The 24,773-nt window shown below is 37.5% G+C and overlaps 1 protein-coding gene across 7 annotated transcripts in view; it reads left to right on the top strand.

Moving 5' to 3' along the window:
• PELI1 (pellino E3 ubiquitin protein ligase 1) overlaps positions 1–24,773 on the top strand; it is a 49,695-nt gene that overhangs the window by 19,491 nt on the left and 5,431 nt on the right. For 3 of the 7 annotated variants that reach the window (XM_036435504.1, XM_045580809.1, XM_036435505.2), the window contains 3 exons: positions 15,563–15,705; positions 18,047–18,176; positions 21,813–21,914. In XM_036435504.1, coding sequence (XP_036291397.1) covers positions 15,635–15,705; positions 18,047–18,176; positions 21,813–21,914 — 303 coding nt within the window. In that variant the 5' untranslated portion in view covers positions 15,563–15,634. Of the gene's footprint in view, positions 1–1,324; positions 1,343–11,505; positions 11,528–14,560; positions 14,579–15,562; positions 15,706–18,046; positions 18,177–21,812; positions 21,915–24,773 lie in introns of those variants that run through there. The other 4 variants (XM_045580811.1, XM_036435506.2, XM_045580810.1 and 1 more) reach the window with 4 other exon arrangements.

Below are 24,773 nucleotides of genomic sequence, written 5' to 3'. Positions count from 1 at the left end.
GTATGAATTATGATTTATTCTTGTGACTTGAATTAGCAAGTGTGTTTTGTTTTTATCTTAAATGAAATTAAGCACAAGGCAAGTTCACCTTTAGCTATGTAGAGGAATAGACTAGTTCCAACCCTTTACCATAAAAAAACACATTTCTTAAGAGAAGATATGGGAGCATTTGGAATAGTAGGCAATAACTCCTCAAATGAAGCTTACAAGTAGCATAATCTAAAAGCAGCTAAGTTCAGTAAGCGTGGTACCTTCAGTAGCTTATTTGATGAAGCTTGTATTCTCCCAATTTATCTCCAGGTATTGCTATCATTCCTTCATATTAATAAGCAGCAAATTAATCTGATTTATTTTAAAGTATAAAGCTAGGAATAAAGAAGCATGATCACTTGAAAATGTGATTGAATTTTCACCTGTTCTTATCCTGTAATATACTGTATAATGTTTTTGTTTTTAAATATTTTATTGATTTTTTACATAGAAGAAGAGAGAGAGACAGAGAGTTAGAAACATCGATGAGAGAGAAACATTGATCAGCTGCCTCCTGCACGCCGCCCACTGGGGATGTGCCCGCAGCAACCAAGGTACATGCCCTTGACCGGAATCGAACCAGGGACCCCTTAGTCCGCAGGCCAACGCTCTATCCACTGAGCCAAACTGGTTTCGGCTGTATAATGTTTTAAAACAAAACAAAACAAAATATCTGATGTATTTGAGTGCTAAAAGGGCACTCTTTCTTCACATGAATTATATTGATTCTCCTGTGTGTTTTTTCAAAGGAGTATTCTTTAAAAGATTTTTATACTAAATCTATTCAAATAGGCTATTACACTATAACGGAAAGGTAGTTTAGTATCTCACCTCTACTTCTGACATTTATAAAGCATTTAAGCATTTATATAGTTAATTAAGTTAGCCTTTTAAGAACTCCTTTTGAAGTACCTAATTCCATAACTTGAGAATAAGCCCATGTTAGAATTTTTTTCTGTGCTTCTTTCTTACTTCCGTTTCTTCCCTTTTGGGCCACAGACTTCCTTAAGGAGGAGGTGAGAGAAATGGATTCTTACTGCAGCCAATAGAATCTAGAATTATATAGTGTTTACCTATTTTGCATAACACAGGCTCACCCACACACATTATGAGATGCTTAAGTGAAAGAACACTGAGCAGACAGCTATTCAGTGTGTGATTCCAAGTGTAATTGGGAGATGCTTTAAATACTATCTGGATTTATCCTCTGGTGAGAAGGTTGTTTGGCTTGTGCCGATAGCGATGGAATGAAGAGGTAGGTGTTCTGTGGCTTAATTTTAAGTATAACATTGTCAGGGCTTCAAGGTTCCAGGTAAGTTTGTGAAAGGAATGATTTGAATCATAATCAAATCATTTATATTTAATTGATTCACATTTTTTTTCACATTCAGCTTTAGACATGTGTAATGTATGAATTGCATTTTCCATTTTAGGGAAAAGATTGAATAAATCTCAAGTTCTAAGGCTTTTGTGTATTTAGGGAGGCTTTACACTGTTGCTCTCACCTCCATAATTAGTCTTAAAGAAAGCATAAGAAAAATAACTGGGCGTTGATTGCCTGTCGACACAAAACTGAACACTCTTCCCTTGCAATGTTTTTCCAATCCAAGCTACAGTATTTGGTGTGGGGTTTTTTGTTTTGTTTTGTTTTTACATGTTTTAGAACTTAATGTTATCTGTTGCTTTCTTTTGAATTATTAAACTTGAAAATTACATTGCTGGAACCTGATAGCCAGAATGACGGTGCTGTCATTATATTTTGGCTAGCTGTTAACAGTTTATTCAGAGTCTAGTTTTTTGTTTTTTTTTACCATAATTCTCCTGAGTCGCTTTCAAAGAGATCTAGGCCTTTGGGATAACTGCAGTTTACTATTTAAACATTTCAGAGGGGAGGGAAAATATAAAGAATTTTTAAAATATTGAGAATCTTGCTTTATAAGGATTTTATGTGATATTTCTACCTGAATATCTTGTTGTTCTGATTTGGTGGGAAGAGATTTAATGATTTTAGATCTGGTGATTTATGGGGGCAGAGGAACCATCTCTTCCTGCTAAAAAATATGAACAATGATCGTTCACAGCAGTGTTGTTTTTTTCTGAGTCATTTTATTTTGATTAAAAGAAAAGATATACTTGATATTATTTTTCTTTCTAAAGGAAATTTATGAAAAACTGAATATGCTTGCTAAAATAATGACATTGCCCAGTGCTGTGTGTTTATTCTTTACCATTTTCTAATGGATTTGTGAGGGGGAAATACTCTCTTTTGTGTGTGTGTGTGTGTGTGTGTGTGTGTGTGTGTGTGTGTGTATAAAATGCAAGTTGTCAGTGACAAGAGAAAAGTTACAAATTACGATCATAATTTAAATTGATCACTATTTACTTAATTGGAGTGTTTGTAATGTGAAAATATAACAATAATTAGAGTGGAGAGAGAACATTTATAGAAATATCCAAGCTATATGTATGTACCATTTTCCTAATGAAAAGAGTTAAATGGGAATACCATACTGAGTGATTTAAAATATTCATTCTGCTAAAAAATAGATGTTCCAAGCCTCCCACACACAATATCTCTAAATTGCTGCTATAAAAATTTATGGAGAAAACATTGTGATTTGGTCAAAGAAAGATCAGCTGCTCCTTTTCAGAACATTTCATAAACCAAAGAGAAAACTAGAATTCGCATAAGAGGAAGCCTTTGTTCATTGGTGAGATTAGATACAGTTGTTATTCTCTCTTTTTTTAATCCTCACCCAAGAACATGCCTAGAGAGAGGAAGGGAGAGAGAAACATGAATGTGAGAAAGAAACATTGATTGGTTGTTTCCCTAGGCACCCTGGCCGGCATAGAACTGGCAGGTGCACAGGACGATGCTCAACTAACTGAGTCACTCTGGTCAGGTGAAAAAGTTTTTGTTTGTTAGTTTGTTTTGTGGGTTTTTAAATCCTTACTCAAGGATATTTTTTTCTATTAATTCTTTGAGAGAGTAGAAGGGAGGGAGGGAGGAAGGATGAGACAGACACACAGAAAAACACTGAGATATTAGACACATCAATTGGTTGCCTTCCACACGCCCTCCATTCAGGGCCAGGGATCAAACCTGCAACCCAGGTATGTGCCCTTGACTAGGAATCGAACCCAAGACCCTTTGGTGCATGGACCAATGCTCCTGTCACTGAGAAACACGGGCCACAGTGAAATAGTTATTTTGTTATGGTGATTTCTCTGTCAGTAGCTAACTTTACTATTAAAGACAATATTGGAGATTCAATTGTAATTTGAATTTTTGACTGCATTTTCCCCCATACCTTTTAAATAGAGCTTATAATGGAATTGTGAAACTACAAAAGACCTAATGTTCCTCTAAGAGCAGGGACTATATATACTAAATCTTATTTTATTTAGAAGTGCTATCTTTCCCCCTATTGAGAATCAAACATTTATGTAGCATTCAACCTTTAAACAAGTTGCAATGATTTTTGAGGCCTTTAGTTATATTTCAGGGCCTGTTCTATATTGAGACGAGTAGAAAAAGTAGAATTAACTACATGGTTTCAAAGTTACTACACAGAACAGATTATAACATTTGTTTAGATATTGAAAAATAAAGATGAATCTCTGAGAAAATAATTAAATTTTAAGTGGTCACAACAAATTAATAAAGTATTATTAGGACCTATAATACTTTGTATGCCTAACTAAATATATATTAGGTATTTTTTAAATACTTTTTTGTTTTCCATTACATTTGTCCCTTGAAAATCATTTGCTTACCTTTCATAGTTTGAATAATTTCAAGAGACCCAAAAGTCTCTGTATGACTTGTGTATTTAGTGAATGGACCAAGCAGATGGCTCAACATCCAAATTTCAGTCCAGCTTTGTTGTTCTTATTCAGGCCTCATGACAAATTCTATGAGGTGTGGAAATACTGTCATTATTTTATAAGATGAGAAAAGTCATATGCCTACAGAGCTAATTTTATAGATCTGATAATTCGGAGTTGGCCCTAGGTATACTCATAGTTTACTTAGTCCTTCATAAGTGTCTCTTGTAGTTTGAAGAAAACACTATCACAAATGAAATAACTCGTGAATAATTCAGAAAAGTATTTCACTCTCTTGGCTTTTTAAAATGAAAGTATCAAAATTACCCAGAGCTACTGCTTCCTTACTCTTCTTCCTCCCAGCTCCCCTTTCCAGTCCCTTTCATAAACTCTTTAAGAGTAGGATTCATGTAGTTAGGTAGATGGAACTCAGATAAATTCAAATACTGTTAAAGAGTTCAGTATACAGCATTAATTCAGAAGCTGTGATGTAATTGCATATACAAAGTGTTTTCTATATAATAAAACTACATCATTCAATAGTAAAATTGCCCTTATATCATAACTTTTTTTTAATTCCCCAAAGAAAAACCCATGAAGCATGGTTCTATCAAATTCTGCTCGGAATGTTGGTGAATCACTTTGGTTCAGGTATTGCTCAGTCCAGTGAGTGGCCGCACTTTATAGTAACACTTCTGACCAAAGGGGCTGTGGTAGGTGCAGTTTCACATCAAGAGAGAGGACATGAGACCTGGCAGGCACTGTGACTTGACAAGACCAAATACAGTTTGGAAATCTTGCACCTTTAGGCAGTGAGAAGGCTGAAAGGAAGCAAACTTTGAATCTTAAATTCATATTTTAATGCCTTTTATTAAATTTAAAAGGCTATTTTGTTTGTTTCCCATTATTATTATTATTATTATTACTTTTTATTTTGAAATAATTTAGCCTACAGGAAATATGGGGAATAAAGGAATTAAGTACGCATATACAGATCTATATATAAATATAAAAAGCCAATGGTTGTAACACCGTAATGACCAAAGACCAGTACCTGGGGGTGCATGGAGCACCTCTTGGTCTCGCAGTCCACAGGCTCCAATCGCAGCAAGGCAGGCCACATGGCAAAGAGGGCGCAGGAGATGGGCACAGGGAGCACAGCACAGGTCCCCAGGTGGCGAGCGGAGGTGCTCCCAATGCTGGGGGGAGGGGCATGGGGAAGTGGCACGCAGGAGAAGGGCACAAGCTGGGAGAGGAATTGAGGCAGAAGGTAAAAGCTGTTACCAATGGAAAGAGCCAAACAGTTCAGAGCAGCCAATGGCTCAGACATTCAACACTGGGGAGAGAGAAATGGGGTCAGCCAAGCAGAAATTAACTTGCGAGGCCTGCTGCAGCAGTGGCGGGTCCCAACCCCGTTCCCACCTCCCTTCCTTCTCCCCATCGCCCCTAGAGCACTGGCAGTGTCGGTGGAGCATTATGGGGTGGTAGGCATGGCCCTGATGGCAGGCTAGGCCTAGAGGACCCTACATGCACATGATTTAATCATGCGCTGGGTCTCTAGTATGTATATATGTATTTAATTTGTGTACTGGTGGGGTCCCTCGGCCTGGCCTGCGGGGATTAGGCTGAAACCAACAGTTCAACATCCTCCAAGGGGTCCCGGATTGCAAGAGGGCGCAGGCCAGGTCAAGGGACCCCACCAGTGCACCATTGAACTAGGCCGGGGAGAGACCACAGGAGGGCTCCAAGGCGTGTCTGGTCCAGGGCTCCAAGGCGTGTCTGGTCCGTCTCACCCAGTCCCAATCAGCTGGACCCCAGCAGCAAGCTAACCTACCAATCGGAGTGTCTGCCCCCAAGCTAACCTACCTGTCAGTGCACGTCATACAACTGGTCGAATGCATATTAGCATATTAGGCTTTTATTATGTAGGATATGTATAAAATGTACTCAGCTTCACAATCTGCATAACCAGAGTATATTTATCAAAACCAGGAAGTTAACATTGGTGCAATATTATTAGCTGTAGTGTTGAACTGTAGACCATATTCGGATTTAACCAGTTTTCCATTAATGTCCTTTTTCTGTTCCAGTATCCAGTTCATGATCCCATGTAGTTATTGCATCTCCTTAAACTCCTCTAATGAGGATTTCTTTGCTTTTCCTTATATTTCATGACCTTGGCACCCTTAATGAGTACTGATAGTTATTTGTAGAACATTTGTCAATTTGGGTTGGTCTGATGTTAACTAAAGAAAGCCCATATTACTCTATTTCTGGAAGTAATTTACCTGTCCAAAATAATCACTATACAATACTTTTTTTGGAAGGACCCATAATCTACATAAAATTAATATGGTTTACTCCTGGGATATAAAAATACGACCATGGATTCAGTGTTCTATTTCTTTTTATTTCATAAGTTGGTATCGATTTACATTGATTGGAAACAAATTTATTTCACTCATTTTTTCCAAGTTTAAATTTTATCCAAGGAACTTTTTAAACAGCTTTAAATGATTTATTGAGTTATTGAAAAGATTAAAATTGTTAGTATTACAGAAGTTTATTCCCATGTTAGGGCAATAGCATTTATGTAATCTTTTGCTCTTTTAATTCTTGGTACATAGTTGGAAAAGAATTGGGGGGTTTTCTTGTTTAATTTTGTTTTTCAAAGTGGTTCTCTCTCTCTCACTCCCCACTACTCATATTTTCAGCATTTCCAGAGTGTTGGCTAGAGTTGGAATTACAAATTTATAGTTTTCTTAATCTATAAACTGAGGTTTATAACAGTTTCTGTCTCATGGTTGTTCTGGGAAGTAAACCAGTTAATAAGGTAAAGTGCTTGTGACAGTGCTTGGTACAGAGACAGAACCCAGTGTTGGCAACTATGAGAAAAGGGTACCATAAGCATGAATTGACTGCCAGCGTTGGATGCTGACTTTAGTAACTGATAGATTTCCCTATATTCCCTACATTTGGATAGTATATTCTATCCAATGTTTTTGTTCCAAATAACCATCTAATCCTACTGAATTTGGTGTTTTCTACAGAGTTTTGTTTCAAGGTTTCAATGGTTAAACCACGGGGAATTTCTAGTTCTGCTTTCTGAGAAGCGTATCATCGTTTTAGGAACTTTGGTAATTTAAAAGTATGGGCAGGAAAAATAAACATGTTCTAATCCTTTGTTGTGTTTTTAAAATACACTTTCTAGATGTGGGGAATTAGTGATCATTTTGGGGTGGGGTAGTGCAGCTGTATTTAAACCCCCATTAAACAACACGGCAGTTTGGGCTGTTACTTTGCAGGGAGTTCCTAGAATGTCTGGACTCAATTCTAACAGGTGTTTCTTCCTGATGGTACCCAAGAATTTGCCTTAGTGTAATGCCCTGCTTTTCCTCTTGGGTTCCTTTCTCCCTTCCCCATTTTCTAAATGGACATGCAAAGTCCACTTTATTTACTGAAGTTTTTATCATTGGTCACTACCAGGAAACGGTTGACAAATATAAGGAACATTGAGGAAGTGACAAAGGTTCAAATAATCTCAAAAGGCACTAGTCATACTAGTAGTTGAATAGTTGTTACTAGTCTATGCTGGAGTATAACTTGATTAGGGTATGTTTTACACAGCTGTACTTACTATTTCTAGTCTCTCTCCTAGATAGTCCCTTAATAGGGTCTCTTCTTCTTAGTATGGAATCAGCCCCACCCAACCTTGTCTAGGGTGTGATTAGTGATATGAGAATACCCAGGCTACTTCTAGGAGCAAAATAATAATTATTCTTGATGTAGTTGTGATAGAAATTAAATGAGTTAATGTATGTTGAATCAATATGTGGGATTTAGTTCTAGCTCTGCCAGATATCACCTGTTTGGCCTTGAACTAGCCACTGGCCTTTCTGACTGACACACTTTGTTCCTTTATCTGGAAAATTGAGTTAATAAGACTTTCCGACTAATTCACAGGGCTATTGTAAGAGTCAAATAAAATAATCGTATGTGAAAGCATTTTGCTAAATAACATTCTGTGCAAGCACACTATAGACCTCTATCCAAGATTGATTCAGATTGACACCCCTTTTTAATTTTTCTAGATATGGGTCCCCTAGGTCAAGAAGATATTTCCTTATCTGGCCTCCAAAAGTTAAAACTTTACTCTAAACGTCAGACTACCCAGCACTGGCCTTATAGCTACTAATACAGTCACCCAGCTGAAGTTCCTTTCCTTCATGTGGGAGAGGTGGTTTCATTATTAAAATATCTAAATACATAGAAATGTTAAAAATTAACCACCATCATGGTATGATGATAGATCCAGTTCTCTCTCCCAGCCATTCTTATCAATTATAATGAAATATTGAAATTGCAGCTATGTTTAAAGCCATTCCCTTTACTTACACAAGGTTAATAATAGCCCTTTAAGACATCAGTATGATGATGTTAGTAAGGAAACATTTGTTAAATACCTTAGTATAAGGCAAGCACTATGCCAAAAAATACAGAAAACTCCCTTCCTAAAAACAAATTGTCATCCCCAATTTGAGATTTAGAGCAATGATACTCACAGGATGAAGGGAAGGTGAAACTATTTTTTTTAATGAGTTTGTTGGGTGACATATATATATATAAAAGCCTAAGAGACTGGCTGACCATTCAACTGGCTGACCAGTAGCTATGACACACACTGACCACCAGTGGGCAGATGCTCAACATAGGAGCAGAAACCATATGCATGGAAACATGGAACATTCTGATGAATCTTGGAGGGAAGGTGGGAAGAGATTAAATAAAGATCTTATATGCATACTAGAGTCCTAGTGCACAGATTCGTGCACTGGTGGGGTCCCTTGGCCTGGCCTGTACCCTCTTGCAATCTGAGACCCCTTGCGGGATGTTGGAGAGCCAGTTTTGGCCTGATCCCCGCAGGCCTGGCTGAGGGACCTCACCAGTGCACAAATCTGTGCATCAGGCCTCTATCTACACTAATAAAAGAGAAACATGCAAATTAACTATCACTCAGCTACATCCATTAGCCAATCAGAGGGAATATGCAAATTGAAGGAGAAAGATGGCAGCCTCCCAGGTGCTCCAGGCAGAGTGGCTGGGCAGGATGCCTGCTATAAGTGGAAGGATGGGGACGAAGGGATCTACAGGAGCAGCACTCCAGCCACAGCAAAGACAGAGACTGCAGACTTCAGCCAGAACCTGCAGCAAAGACAAAGAAGGCAGACTCTGGCCTGAGTCGGCAGCAAAGGCTCCAACTGGAGCAAAGACCTGGGTCCCAGGTGCCGGTGGAAAACCGGTGCTTGAAGCCAAGGGAAGGAAGGCCTATTGCATGAACCTCTTCATGCAACAGGCCTCTAGTTTGGATAATAAAATTATATAGGTTTCAGGTGTACTGTTCTATATGAGATATTTTTGATGATCACAACTAGAGATGCTATTAGCATCTCTGGGGTATAAAGGCCAGTGGTACTGCTGAGCTTTCTATAATCACTAGCCAACTCCTCACAATGTCGAAATATTAGCAGTGCCAAGGTTGAGAAACCCTAGTTAGGAGGAACAAATACTGTCCTTAGGTAGGAAAGATGTTAATTGCTTTCCTATCAGGATGAAAATAAGTTATCCTTGTGGGTGATAGAATATCACAATAGCCCTGTTAATTAGTAGGAAAGTCTGGACTAGCATGTTATCTGGCTACCCTAAGGGGAAGGCTGGGAGTTTACCCAGGGAGTGCCTTGTATCATGGGAATAGGAGTGTGGACTTTACTTCCTTCACTGCTGTGTTGAAAAAGCTAAAGACACTGACAAAAGTAATAACCTCATAATCCTACTTCTGACGCTATTGTTTCTGTTATCCCTTCTCTCCTTTTATGGAAAGCTGCTGCTCATTAATCCTGCTAATTGTGAAAGAAGGAAGAAGGTGATTAATTTTTCACTCTTATCAAGAAGTTGCTGAAAATGTAACTTCCTTCAAACACCAGCTAAATTGGTTTCATAAAATGGCTTCACTACAGATATGCCAAAACAATTCTTTCTGTTTGAGTTGTCTTTTTGAAATCAACCACAAAGGACCTCTAGTATAGATGGAAATCTGTTTCACCAGAGATAATATATACAATCCACATTATATTTCTCACCATAAAGCATCATAACATTTCCTATTTACCTTTTTTTTTCCTCAACACCTCTTTGCGCCTACTCACTTGCCCACCAAAAATAGAAGTATTAAAGATGAATGTAAATATCTACATAAGGTCTGTCCCTTGTTTAGTATTTGTTTAGGTTTTTATCTTTTCAGGGCAGGAATTTTGTGCTTGTGTTTAGTAGGTAGTAAGCAAAAAGCTGTGTGCAATGTAAATAAAAGAAAATGTGTTATATTGAGGGAGAAATTTGGACAAAGATTCGTTTCCCAGTTTTCCTTTATGTGAAACAGACACCCTAATGTATAAAGAGCCAGAGTCTGTAACGTCCAAAACGACCGAACGGACAACTGAACTCCAGGCTGTGCGCTCGCAGGCTCGGGTGGGCGGGGACTGGTGAGCGGGCTGCACTGCTGACCTCTCAGTCCCTCCTGGGTCATGGGCACCGAGTCAACCCAGCACTGACTGCCGCCATGGCAGGTGCGATGCAATTGGTCGGGGGGGGGGGGGGGGGGGGGGGGGGGGGCCCCACAATCACAGGGCTCCTGGACTGCAAGAGGGTGCAGGCTGGGCTGAAGGACACCCCCCACCCAAATGCATGAGTTTCGTGCACTGGGCCTCTGTTATATTATAAAAAGTCTTTCCTTGGGTGAAAATTTGATAAGAAAATAATTGTAGTTCATTAGCCTTTAAGAACAAATGATTAGAATGTCACATTAGCCAGCCGGCCAGTGTAGCTCAGTGGTTGAACATTGATCTGTGAACCAGGAAGTCATGGTTTGATTCCTGGACAGGGCATGTGCCTGGGTTGCAGGCTCAGTCCCCAGTAAGAGGCATAGTAATCTGGCCATTCACAGTGTGTGTGTGTGTGTGTGTGTGTGTGTGTGTGTGTGTGTGTATTTTAGAGGCCTGGTGCATGAATTTGTGCATGGGTGGAGTCCGCCCATTCTGGCCAGGGGAAGGAGACATGGGTGGTTGGCCAGCCTACCTGCTGATCGAACTCCTGGTTAAAGGGACAATTTGCATATTAGTCTTTTATTATATAGGATATGCAATGAGTGGCCAGATTATTATGTGTTCGGAGATCATATTAATCTGGCCACTCAGTGTATAAAGAGAGTGAGTGCTAGAGCAATATCTAGCTATTGGGCTTTGTTAAAGATTCCACACCAATGTGAAGAGCATCTTTCTTCAAAATACAGAGATTCAAACTTCTTTACAACAGTCACCTGTCAGTATGTATTAGAACCTGCAATAAAAGATTCAAGGAGAAATAGCTATCTAAGCACATTTTATTCGTAGTTTAAAACTGCCAGTTATATGTATATTGGTTATATGTCTTTTAAATTGGGGTATTTTAACCAATTGGTTATTATAACCAATACTATTCAATATCCAAGTGTTTTATTATAGGTTTTCAATTTTTAGGTACAGAAATAGAATCCAGCTTTCAGTGTGTTCCTATGATTGAAACTTGGATATCACTGATAAAAGATCCCAAGATGAGGCCTTTTAAGGACCTGATCAGAGTAAGAATAAGTATACTTAGAAATACGTTGTTTTGCCGAAGCCGGTTTGGCTCAGTGGTAGAGCGTCGGTCTGTGGACTGAAAGGTCCCAGGTTCGATTCCGGTCAAGGGCATGTACATTGGTTGCGGGCACATCCCCGGTAGGGGGTGTGCAAGAGGCAACTGGTCGATGTTTCTCTCTCATTGACGTTTCTGGCTCTCTAGTTCTCTCCCTTCCTCTCTGTAAAAAATCAATAAAATATATTTTTTTAAAAAAGAAAGAAAAAAGAAATAACGTTGTTTTTCTTGGCTAATGTGGCCAAGGACTCTAGTTGGTATATGCCAGCCCTACTCTTAATTCCTTGTCTAAGGTAAAAGTTGCTTCTTTTGCTATAGTGGCAATTGGACTAAATCCATAGCGCTATGTGCACATTAGTTATAAATACTTATTTTAGGACCATATGGTCTCATATATTTCTCGTTCCAAAATTGTCTTCAGTCTACTTTAATCCCTTAATTTTTAGAGATGAGGAAGCAGATTGCTTTGTTCAAAGAGAGCTAGAACTAGAACATGAATACTTGCTAGCCATGTAATATAAAGGAAATTATTTGCTACTGTAAATAAAAAAATAGAAACTCTAAATAGGAATGCAAATCAAAATGAAGCAGTGTTATTAAAATTTAAGTTCAATTAATTCTTACTAAAATTCATGTGGGAAGATGAAAGGATTTTATAGAGTATTTGAATGAAGAAGTTTTTCTTAAAATAATTCTTGCCCTGGCCTGTGTTGTTCAGTGGCTAGTGTCTGCCCACACACCAGAAAGTTGAGGGTTCCATTTCCAGTCAAGGACAAAAACCCAAGTTGCAGTTTTGATCTCTGACCCTGGTTGAATGTGTGCAAGAGGCAATCACAAAGTACCTCTTGTATAGAGGTCTCACATCCAGATTTCTCTTTCTCTTCCTATCCCTCCTCTCCCTTCCACTCTCTAAAAATCAATGGAAAAAATATCCTCAGGTGAGGATTAAAAAATAATAATAAAGTAAAAAGAAAATTTTAGGTATGTTTTATTTTAAAATAATTTAGTAAGCATCTTTTAATTTACTAACAATAAAAAGTATATTTGTCTGAATTGCTAGTTTAAATGTTTATGTTGTAAGGGATAAAAAATAGGTCAAACTGGCTAACTTTCTCTTTGTTCTTATTCATTAGGCTTTAAATATTCTGTGTTGTTTTCTGTCTGAAAGTGCTATTGTATACAGGCTATATTTTACTGTACTTTGGGGAAAAACAAGTAGGTGTTTTTCATTTATGAGTTTCCTATGAAACCTACTGGTGGAATTACAAAACCAGGAGACCTCTATGGATTAGCATAAGAATTTTATTGTGAAACTTTTGTAATGAGGCTAATAGGAAGACCAGGGAAAGAAACAGATACAGGAAATACCTAGTCTCATTAAACTGTAATGAAATAGAGATGAGATTGTTGATGATAGTCATTTTTCTGACTTATCAAAAGTGTCAGGCTTTTGTTTTCCATACCTATGTTAAATTTATACTTTTTAGTTAAACTTTATTTTGAGATAATTGTAGGTTCACATGAATTTGGAAGAAACAATACAGAGTTTCTGTGTACCTTTTACCCGGTTTGCCCCAAAGTTAATATCTTAGAAAACTATGGTAAAATATGACAACCAGGAGGTTGATATTGATAAAGGACTCTTCACCACAGGAATCCTTCCTATTGTCCTTTGTAGCCACGCCCACTTACCTCCCACTCACCTCTCACTCCTGCTCCCTCCTTAACTTCTGGCAACAACTAATCTGTTTTCATTTCAATACTTTTGTCATTTCGAGAAAGTTATATAAGTGGAATCATTTATGTAACTTTTGGAGGTTACTAGTTTTTTTTTTTTTTTTATTCAGCATAATTCCCTAGAGAGTCATCATGTCATTTCATCTACCAGTAGTTTATTTCCTTTTTATTGCTGCATACTAGTCCACATAATATGAATAAAACTGCTATAAACATTTGTGTAAAGGTTTTGTATGAACATAACCATATTTTTACTTACCATATTCTTTCTACCTTTCTGATGTTCTAAGGTTCCTTCTTTTTATCATTTATTTTCTGCTTTGAGAATTTCTTCTAATTTTCCCTCATCTGAGAATGTCTTGATTTCCCCTGTTTTGCTGGCTGTAGGATTCTGGGTTGACAGTTCTTTTCTTTCAACACCTGAAAACAATATACCACTTTCTTCTGACTTGTATAATTTTGGAAGAGAAATCCCCTGTCATTCTAATTGCTTTCTCCCCCATAGATAAAGTATAGTTTTTCTGGCTGCCTTCAAAATATTTTCTTTGCCCTTTGTTTTCAGAAGTTTAATTATGATGTGTCTTGGCATGGATTTCTTCAGGTTTATCCTGCATAGGGTTTGTGCAGCTTCTTGAAGATCTAGTTTCGTTTCTCTTTGCAAATTTGTTGATTTTTAGTCATTATTTCTTTGAGTACATTTTCAGCTTCACTTTTTCTCCTTTCTTTCTGGGTTCCAATGATACAAATATTAGATCTTTTGCTGTAATCCTTCGGGTCCATGAGGCTGTTTTTATTGTTTTGTTTCTTCGGTCTATTTTTCCTCTGTTGTTCTGATTCTTTACTGTGTCCCTTCCATTCACCTGTTGAGATCGTCCAGGGAACTTTTCTTTGCTGAGATTTTTTATTTTTCACTTGTCCAAACATATTTGTAATTGCTTATTGAGTAATTTTTGTCATGGTTTAAAATCTTTATCAAGTAATTCTAACACCTCTGTCATCTTATAATTTTGCATGGTTTTAAATATTTCAGTTCTTAATATAATGAGTAATTTTCTATTGAAACCTGGACATTTTCATATTATGTTTTAAGACTCAGGATATTATCTAAATCTCCCATTTCCACTGATTTTTCCTAACACTACTTTGGTAGGAGAATAAGAGGCACCTCCTTTTACTGCCAGGTGGGCATAGAAATCGAGATTCTCTACTCAGCCTCCATTGACCCCCAGAGAAAGGAGATCCTTATTATTACTGCTGGGTAAGGGTGGAAGTCCAGGCAGGCTCCCCATGTAGTCTCCCAGGGTACTGCTAGGGTAGAAGTGGGGGCATGTCACCAACTCTCAGGTGTGAAAGTCCTGGCTCCCTACTTGGCCTGCCCTGACACCAATTAGGAAGTTGGGCTTCTCATTATGGCTTTATGAGATCCAAGTCTAGGCTCCCACTCAGCTATTGGTGCTGTGGGTAGAGGTAGAACCAGTTTTCTGTGGTGTTTGGCTGTAGAGTGGCTATTGTCAAAAGTTTTCAGTCTTGCTAAGGCTGCTCCTTTCTTGTTTTTGTTTTTTGACTAGTGAGACTAGGCTTTTGTTGGGACTTTTTTTTTTTTTAATCTGCTAGTTGGCATTTCAGGTTATTAGATTCTTTACCTCTAAATCTGGGATATATTTGGCAAAAAGAAAACCAGAGTAACTCACCACTGTGTCATTCCTTGGACCCTGAAGTTCCTAGCTGGTCTGCCTTCTCACTGCTTTTCAGAATCTTTTGCTTGCTTGCTTGTTTTTTATTGATTTCAGAGAAGGAGGGAGACGGAGAGAGAGAGAAGCATCAATGATGAGAGAGAATCACCAATTGGCTGCCTCCTGCACACCCACACTGGGGATTGAGCCTGCAACCTAGACATGTGCCCTGACCAGGAATTGAACCGTGACCTCTTGATAGGTCAACACTCAACCACTGAGCCATGCTGGCTAGGCTCTTCTTATGTTTTATATTTAATGTCCAGGTTTTTAGTTGTACGTAGTGAAAATAATAGGGGAAAATATGTCTATTCTATTTTCCTGGAGGTGGAAGTCCCCAAATGTACATTTTAATCCATTTAAACAGTTATATCAAAATATAACCATTATTGGGGAAATGTTTCATACTTTGAATATTTGATAATTTGCATAACACTATGTTCACAAAGTCAGCTGGAAAATAACATTATTTATTGTTCATGTTATTAATGAAAGCTTTTCCCCTCTAGGAAATAATGCAAAAGGTGTCCCAAGGCTCCTGACCAGTGAACAAAGATTTGAGAAAGACGACAGCCAAGCTCATGTTTTCTCCTGATCAAGAAAATCATCCATCCAAAGCACCAGTAAAATATGGTGAACTCATTGTCCTAGGGTAAGATTTCCTCATCCGATGACATAAAATTGAATAATATATAGTAACTTTAAAGGTACTTTTTTAGAATTTATATCCTACCTATTTCCAGAAAGGACTTAAAGCTATAGGTTAATATTACTAAATCGGGAGACTCCTTTAATTGTCAATTTTATGCTATCACAAATACTGCCTCACCCTCACCCCCAGAAAGGACAGAGCTCCTTAAAGATGAAATAAAAACTGTATTTGTATAGAGTCACATAGTCATTCCATTTGTCTTTCCTGTTCCTTGTTTTAGAAAAATTTGTTTTGACTGACTTTATAATTTTTTACAATCCTGTTTAATAAAGAGGTAATATGCAAATTGACCATCACTCCAATACATAAAATGGCTTCCCCCTTGTGGGCACAAGATGGCCACCACAAGGTGGTTGGCAGGGGAGGGCAGTTGGGGGCGATTGGGCCTGCAAGGGAGGGCAGTTAAGGGAGACCAGGCTGGCTGTGAAGGGCAATTAGGGGTGACTGGGCCTGCAGAGGAGGGCAGTTAGGGATGACCAGGCTGGCAGGGGAGAGTAGTTAGGGGCAATCAGGCTGGCAGGGGAGGGCAGTTGGGTGCAACCAGTCTGGTAGGGGAGGGCAGTTGGGGGTAACCAGGCTGGCAGGGGAGCAATTAGACATTGATCATGCTGGCAGGGGAGTGGTTAGGGGTTGATCAGGCTGGCAGGCAGAAGTGGTTAAGGGCAGGCAGGCAGGCGAGTGGTTCAGAGCCAGCAGTCCTGGATTGTGAGAGGAATGTCTGACTTCCTGGGATCAGGCCTAAACGGGCAGTCGGACATCCCTCAATGGGTCCCAGATTGGAGAGGGTGCAGGCTGGGCTGAGGGACACACATACCTTCGCCCCTCCTCCCCCATGCATGAATTTCGTGCACCAGGCCTCTAGGTTGTTGGTTTTTTTTATATAGAGAGTCAGTACTGTCCTAGCTGAATAGAGCATCAGCCTGCGGACTGAAGGGTCCCAGGTTTGATTCTGGTCAAAGACCTTTGCTCAGGTTGCAGGCTCGATCCCCAGTAGGGGCATGCAGGGACAGCTGATCAGTGATTCTCTCTCATCATTGATGTTTCTATCTCTCTCTCCCTCTCCCTTCCTCTCTGAAATCAATAAAAATATATGTATTTTTTAAAAGTCAGTACAATTTTTACATAAGGCAGTTTTTGAGTAAATTCCCTTCTCCTTGACAACCACTAATGTAGGCCATTTTACAATCACATTGTCCTCCAACCTCAAAACTGTCTATTCTCTGCCTCATTTCCCCCCAGATTGACCATGCTTTCAAGGTGGGAGGGGGAAAGGTGAATGAAGAGAAATTATTATTAGGCTACTGCTTATGCCATAATGAAGGAGTAAAAAATGGAAAAAAAAAAAAACATGACCAACACTTGGATCCAAATTCTAGCTTTGCCAGTGTACATGTGTGACCTTTCTTAATTCCTTTGAGTCTCTCAGGAACTTCAATCCTCTGAGGAATAACTTAATTCCTAACCTGTAAAAGTGGAGAGTGATACTAGTCTCACAGAGTTTTTTATGAGGATGGATTAAGTGAGGTGATATATGGGGTAGGACCGAAGAGTGCCTACTACATGGTAAACACCCAGATGTTTTGTTTTGAACTTTTTCCCTAGTAGTTCAGTCCTTGCGTACTTGCTTACCTACAGAACATATATGTATCTTATCATGAAGAAATGGTCATAATGTCTAAACAACAAAAGTATGTTTAACTGCTGCTTAGCAGGCATCTCAGTTGGACAGGTTTTGACAACATAATGTGAATATATATATGTGTATGTTCAAGTGTCTGAGACTTAACAAACAAGCCTAAAAATACCGTATTTCAAAAGTTCAGCTATTTAAAGTGTTTGGTTCACAATTAAAGGTGATTCTATTTTAAACAATTTATATTGTACTTTTAAAGGTTAGATTAGCACATGCAAACATTAACCTTTAGAAAAAAATAGAATGAGTCATGAGGAGTCAGATATGCCACTAATCACCTTTTTGAAAAAAAACATAAGTAACTTAAAATAATAATGAAAAAAAGATTGTGACAAATACACAATCCAAATTCTACTTTATATGTATAATACAAACAGTAGTTCTATGTGACTTAGAACATGGCCAACAGGAATCGCATTTTGTTTTATACTCAGGCAACTGGGGATCAGCAGTTGCTAAAAAGAATTTTAGATACTTATATTGTGCTAATAGATAATTGGGAATTGATCCTATAAGGCAAAGGAACACATTTGTTAGAATTGAATGGTTCTTACAAGAGATCACCTAATCTTTTTTCTCTCCTATCAGGTATAATGGGTCTCTCCCAAACGGCGATAGAGGAAGAAGAAAAAGTAGGTTTGCTTTATTTAAAAGACCTAAGGCAAATGGGGTGAAGCCCAGCACTGTGCATATTGCTTGTACTCCTCAGGCTGCAAAGGTAAAAAACAAAACAAAAACTGTAAATTAACTTGGAGAAATTGAAAGACTTGTTGTACATGTAGTTTATATTCTCTAGCATTCCCCTCACATTCTATACCAGAGGTTTTCTTTTGTTTGGTTGGGAGAACACACGTTGGAGACATGATATTTTAAGGGCTGCCATATGAAAGGGCATCAACTTTTTTGTAAATGACAAATGAGGATCAGTAAGTGGAAATTAGAAACATCTCTTAACCAGGGCAGGGTAGGTTTAGGGCTTTATCTAATATTTAGAATTGTACAGCTGTCAGCCCTGAGAAGTAGGGCATTCCTGCTGCTATTTAAAGGGCCCTTGCCTAGGCTTGGTAAGGAATGTAGTATAGAATTATATTCAGGTACTAGAAGCATGTTTGATAAGGCAAATTTAGAGAGGGAGAAAGAAATTGAAACATTGATGATGAGAGAGAATCATTAATCGGCTGCCTCCGGCATTCCCCCTACTGGGGATCAAGCCCACATGTGCTCCGACTGGGATTGAATCATCACCTCCTGGTTCATGGATTGATGCTCAACCACTGAATCACACTAGCTAGGCTGCATGAGGCAATTGTTTAAATTAAACATTTTTTTTCAAAGATTCTATGGATACGCTTACTTTTGTTAATTTATAGTTTTGTTTTGTGACCTACATAGGTTTTAGCATAGTGTCTTGAAAAAAGTAGACATCTGTAATTATTAAATTGAACCAAAGCTATGAAAAAGCAAATACTCAACCTTATCTACAGTTTGACTTCTCTATCTACTTGCCTAATGCTTTTAGCCCCTTTTTCTTTTCCTACCAAAATCTTTAGAACCTAAGCCACCATTTTAGGACACTTGCACTTTGCCTCAAGTGATAGACAATTAGGGGGAATTTTAGATCTCCACATCTACACTAATAAAAGAGAAAGATACAAATTGTACCTTCATGATGCCCACCAATTAATCAAGAGTGAGTATGCAAATTAAGCCAACAAATATGGTGGGTTAATTTGCATACACATCAGTCGAGCAGCTGGGTGGGATGCTTGCATCATCTCCATGGCAACAGTGCAGGCGTCGCACTGCCCAGTCTCTCCAAGCCTCTGGGCACCATGGGAAGAAGGAAAAGTGGCTCCAGCCAGAGTGAAGGCCGTGCAGACAGCCAGGGGAAGGAAGGCCCATTCTTGCACAAATCTTCATGCATCGGGCCTCTAGTTTCCTATAAATTCCTGTACTTCCAGTTGTTTAACACAGACTCAACTTGGTACTATGGTGAATGAATAAAAATTAAAGAGATCTTTGACTTATGGAAGTATCTATATCTTTAGCCAAGCATCCTCAGGATATACACCAGTATTATACCATCTGAGGTATATCTTTGTAAATTAAATAACAAGAGACAGAGAATTGGGTATATAATGCCTTGGTTTAGGTCACAGCTCCAGCCCCTGGAGTTGGTCAGATTTCTGGCTTTGTTTTATACTCAATGTGGTGTCTAAAACAGTCCTCGCGCCCTGGCCAGGCCCCCTCTATTATTATTTGAGAACCAGTGAATGTAAAAAAGAGATAGTTTCTTTTAGGTGTGTTTTTCTTTTTCTCCTTGAAGAAAACAGATGGAAGTTGAACAACTTATTGATCTAATCAGAGGAACAACTTCTCAGTATTTGCCCACTGGAGTGCTTTGGCATTTTGGATGTGCCAATTATTCTTTGTTTAGGACTGTATCATATATTGCAGGACAATAACTTTTTAAGCCCACATTCATTGTAACAGCCCAAAAATGCATCTACATATTTCCAGATGCCCCTTACATAGCTAATATGACCTCTGGTTAAGAGCAATTATCATGGGGAAATATTTCTAATTCCTACATCTGTAATATTCTATTCTGTATTTTTCTTTGCATTTTTTACTGTCATACTTCTCATGTTTTCATTGTTGGCTCCTTCTCATCTTTACTGGACAACAAGAATTTTAGGGATCAAAGATGAACTCTTTACTATTTCAGTTTTGGAGGGATGTCGTATGAGGTCATGAAGAAAACTGGTTAGTCTGGTAGTCATCTGGGATGAACGGTTAAACCCTGCCTTCCAGTCCAGTGAGAACTTAATTGACATAGTTCTTGTTCTGAATCTAAGAGTAGGTTTAATAGCTTAAAAAAAGTACACAGGGATTACCATCTCAAAGTACATAAAAACCTCTGTTTTTAAATCTCTTTAACCGTTAAGAACTTCCAAAATACTGAGCAATTCTGTGATTGATTAGCCAGTTGTTTAATGCTGAGTTAAAGTAATTGTAGGTTTTTAAACCTATAAAACAATTATACAATATTTATGAATACATAAATGTATAGTAAAAAAAAATAAACAAAAAACGTATGCATAGGGATGATCTGCGCTGCATTCTTGAGGTTGGATATCTCTATGAAAAAGGGAGCCCTAGCTGATTTGGCTCAGTGGATAAAGTGTCAGCCTGCGGACTAAAAGGGTCCTGGGTTCTATTCCAGTCAAGGGCACATTGCCTGGGTTGCGGGCTCAATCCCCATTAGGGAGCTTGCAAGAGGCAGCCAATCAATGATTCTCCCTAATCATTGATGTTTCTCTCTCTCTCCCTCTCCCTTCTCTGAAATCAATAAAAACATTTTAAAAAAATAAAAAGAAAGGAAGTTAAGAGGGACATGCAAGCAAGCAGCCTTGATTGTATCTGTAGAATTTAATTTCTTTTAAAAGATCAGAAGTAAAAAATTACATTATTAAACTTGGATAAAGCTGGGTAGTTAGTACCCAGGTATTTGTTTATTCTCTTTGTATAGTATATGAAAATTCCACAATCTTATTTAACTTTAAAGCTATTATTTTAAGGCTTTGTTTATTACGGATTAGCTGCAAATTGAAACCAAGTAAAATTTTAAAATGCCAAAGCTCTAATAAACTTTTTTTTCCAGTTAGCCTGTATGTGTATAATCATTCTTTGTATCTCTTTTCCTCTTAACCTCTTTCAACTTCCTTCGTTTGGGTTTTCCCCACTCTGAAATTATCTCCAACTCATATACACTGAAAACAAAACTGAAAAGTTCTTTTTAAGCAATGTTTTTCATTTGGGATAAGTCTGGTACAGTATTTCCTTTGGTAATGTTTAATCATTCTATGAATCTTTCTGTATCTAGCCCAGCATATGGCAAATATTTATCATCTGTAGTCACAGAATGGCTAAATAAACCAGTTAACTCTCCTTATTGGTTAGCATTATAACTCTTAGAGTTACTTTAAAAATAAAATTCCTCCTATCTTACAGGATTTTATATTTTTTTCTTATCAGAACAGTACTGAGTACTGGTTTCAGATTCTACATGGAATTTAATTTTGATTACTTTATAATTTAAAATACAAGAGAGACTCAATTTTATTCTTTTTATACAATGAAACTGTTTTCTTACTCTATAACTACTTCAAAGTATTCTTCTATACCCTACTGAACCTGAGAAACTACTGTCACAACTGAGATTATGCAAGAGTTATTAATCTCTAATCTAAATTGTCGGGGGGGGGGGGGTGCAGGAGGGGAGAAATATGTCCTATTGATAGGTTACCCTTTTTTAAAAAATCTGACTTGCTGTTAATCTTTTCTATCTTAGGCGATAAGCAACAAGGACCAGCACAGCATATCATATACATTATCTCGGGCCCAGACAGTGGTGGTTGAGTACACTCATGACAGCAACACTGACATGTTCCAGGTATTAAAATGTGTGAATTCTTTTTTCATAAAAAAGTCAAAGCCTGTTGTCGGTGACTTTTGCTCTGTTCAGATTAAGGATGATCATGTTTTCATATATTTTATTTATATATTGTTTTCTAAACCCCATATATAGAAATCAGTGTACCATAGTTAAGAGATGGTCTCTGAAATTATAATTCCTGCTAAGTATTACTTAGCCACCGTATGCCTCAGTTTCCTCCTAAAGTATGGTTAATAAAACTTCCCTTGTGTCACTATTAGGAGTCTTCCTAGTAAATGGTTTAGCACATGTAAAGTGGTCAGAGGTATACCAGGTAGATGGTAAGTAAACACTTAGCTATAATATAGATGTAGTAGTTCTGTTAACTATTATTATCCCCAAAAAAGGAACCAAGAAATATTTTGCACATGTTTATGACCTTTTTTTCCCCCCACTACTTTCTCACATTCCTCTTATGTAGGCAATAAAAAGTACAGGTAGTTCTAACTGTTTCTAACATATATGACTTGTTTCTCAGCACATATTTGGTCAATAAAAGTTTTTTCATTCTCTTATACTAATTGATGGTATAAGAATCTATAATAATAAAAGTGTCATATGCCAATGAGACTGGATGTCCTGCCAGACGAAGCCGGGGCTGTGAGGGAAGCCCGGGTCCCGGGTGCCAGAGGGAAGCTGGAGCCGGCAGCGGGGGAAGGAAGGCCAACTCTTGCACAGATTTCATGCATTGGGCCTCTAGTGTTTTTATAAACTGATAGATGATTGAACAGCCAAACCCAAAGATGTAAACAAAATTTATGATATCTTCTCCCTTAATATGTGTTTTGTAAAGGCTTCGGCGGGGGAGGGGAGAAGCAAAAAAAACAAAAACTTAAGTACCTAATAATGTTACTTTTACAGTTATTATTTTAAAATGACTTTTTAACTTTTCCTTTATTTTATAAGATTAAATGAAGGTGAAAAGGTCTGGAGATGTCTTTAATTATAACCAATAGCAAATATTTCTTTGAAGTCACTCCCTTTTAATAGAATAGATCTTTTTTCTTTTTTTTTTTTTTTTTAGAAAAGTGTGTCTAATATTAGAATATGGCTGATGCTTTTACAAAAAAAAAATTTTTTTTTTTAATAATTAACAACTTTAAAGAAGATGAAATGAAGGTTTGGATCTTAATGAGAACCTATCAAAAGCTTTAGGATGATTTTCCACGTTTCATTTTACTGACAACCCGTTCAAATGAATGTGCTTAATTAGCTTTTTAAAAATCAAAATGCTACCTAGATATTTGATCATAAACTAAATTGTAGTTTTAGGAATTCCCTTGTATTTGTTTACTCCTTATCTTTTGTCTATAAAGTTACTGAAATCTTGTGAATCAAAGATTATAAAGTTAGTTGATTATAAAATTGTGATTAAACCAGCCATCCTGAATTATGGAATAGTCTCTTCGCCATCTTATAAAGGCTTTTAAATAGATTATGGCCTTTTTTGTTTTGTCTTTTTCATAAAAGAATAGAGTTTCCCTCAATAATAGTAAACTGATGATATTCTTTCTACAGGCATTATACTTATGGATGATACGAATATTTCTATATATAAAACCTGAAATATATCAGAAACTACCTTGATAAATTAGCCAATATTTGAGGAACTAGTTTTGTAAGCATTCAAGGATCCACTTACCTTCTAAACGGAACAAGAACCTTTATTGTTCAAGACATCAGATATTCAAACTTCAACTCTGTGCATTGCTTGACACTCTGAAGTAAATACATACAGGGGACACTGCAAGTTGATTACTTACAGGTGCTACATTGGCAGTCTAAGAAGTACAGTCTTTTCATGTGTTGAAGAAGGGTGAGGAAAGGCTTTATGGTAGTGCCTTTTTTTTTTTTTTTTTTTTTTATCACGTTGAGTAGAATTTTGCCAGACCATCTCATAGAAGCATTCTGACAAAAGAAATGACAAAGAAGTACACCGTATGGTAGAAGATTGATGAATAAGTGACTGGTAGCTAGAATACACTTTTGTGTGAACAGAAATAACAGGAAATTAGGCTGGATTGGGAGGTGGGAGGCAAATTGTGAAGTTAGTTTTTAATTATCAGAAATAAGAAACTGATAAGTTCAGATAGATTGTAAGGAACACCTGAAGTTTTTAATGGGTGTGAAGAGACATAAGATCTATATTTTTAATGGGTGTGAAGTTTTTAATGGGTGTGAAGAGACATAAGATCTATATTTTTAAAGTTAATAGTAGCAATTAGAAAGAGGAGGAATTACTAAAATTTATCTTAACACAATTCTATGTTGGCATCTGAGGACAATCATGTAGGTTTTCCCTTTATAGATATTTCTGATTTCTTCTTTCTTACCTGTCATGACCAATATTGCTTTGATGTCTGAAATCTTCTCTAAGACTTAAATCAAATGTCAGCTCCTCTGGAACAATCTCTCTTTCCAAATAAATGCTGCTTCTGAGTATCAATTCTCAATCCAATCCTTGGTCTACATCTTTTGGCTCTAAACAGCCTTTTGTTTTTGGAACTATTTCAAAGGTTTGAGACCATTTTCTTTGGATATCATTTTAAAATAGGGAAAAGGGATATTCAATCTTACATTTGTTAACCAACCAATTTCCCCTTAAAATTCTCTAAACTAAATAAAGACTTTATACTTGATGATAGGAACAAAACGCTAAAGAGTTTTATCCGAAAGTATACTGATATGAGGAGTTCCTGAGGCTCAACTATGCAAAGAATGACTTTTAAAAGTCATCATCTCTGTAGAGGGTCTTTTTTTTTTTTTTTTTTTTTTTTTGTACTTACATTCTTCAATTTTATGGTATTACTTTATAAT

This window comes from Pipistrellus kuhlii, unplaced genomic scaffold, assembly GCF_014108245.1.
Source record: "Pipistrellus kuhlii isolate mPipKuh1 unplaced genomic scaffold, mPipKuh1.p scaffold_m20_p_13, whole genome shotgun sequence".
Taxonomy (NCBI): Eukaryota; Metazoa; Chordata; class Mammalia; order Chiroptera; family Vespertilionidae; genus Pipistrellus; species Pipistrellus kuhlii.
Note: the sequence above shows the minus strand (reverse complement) of the source record. Positions and strands in the feature narration are given on the sequence as shown.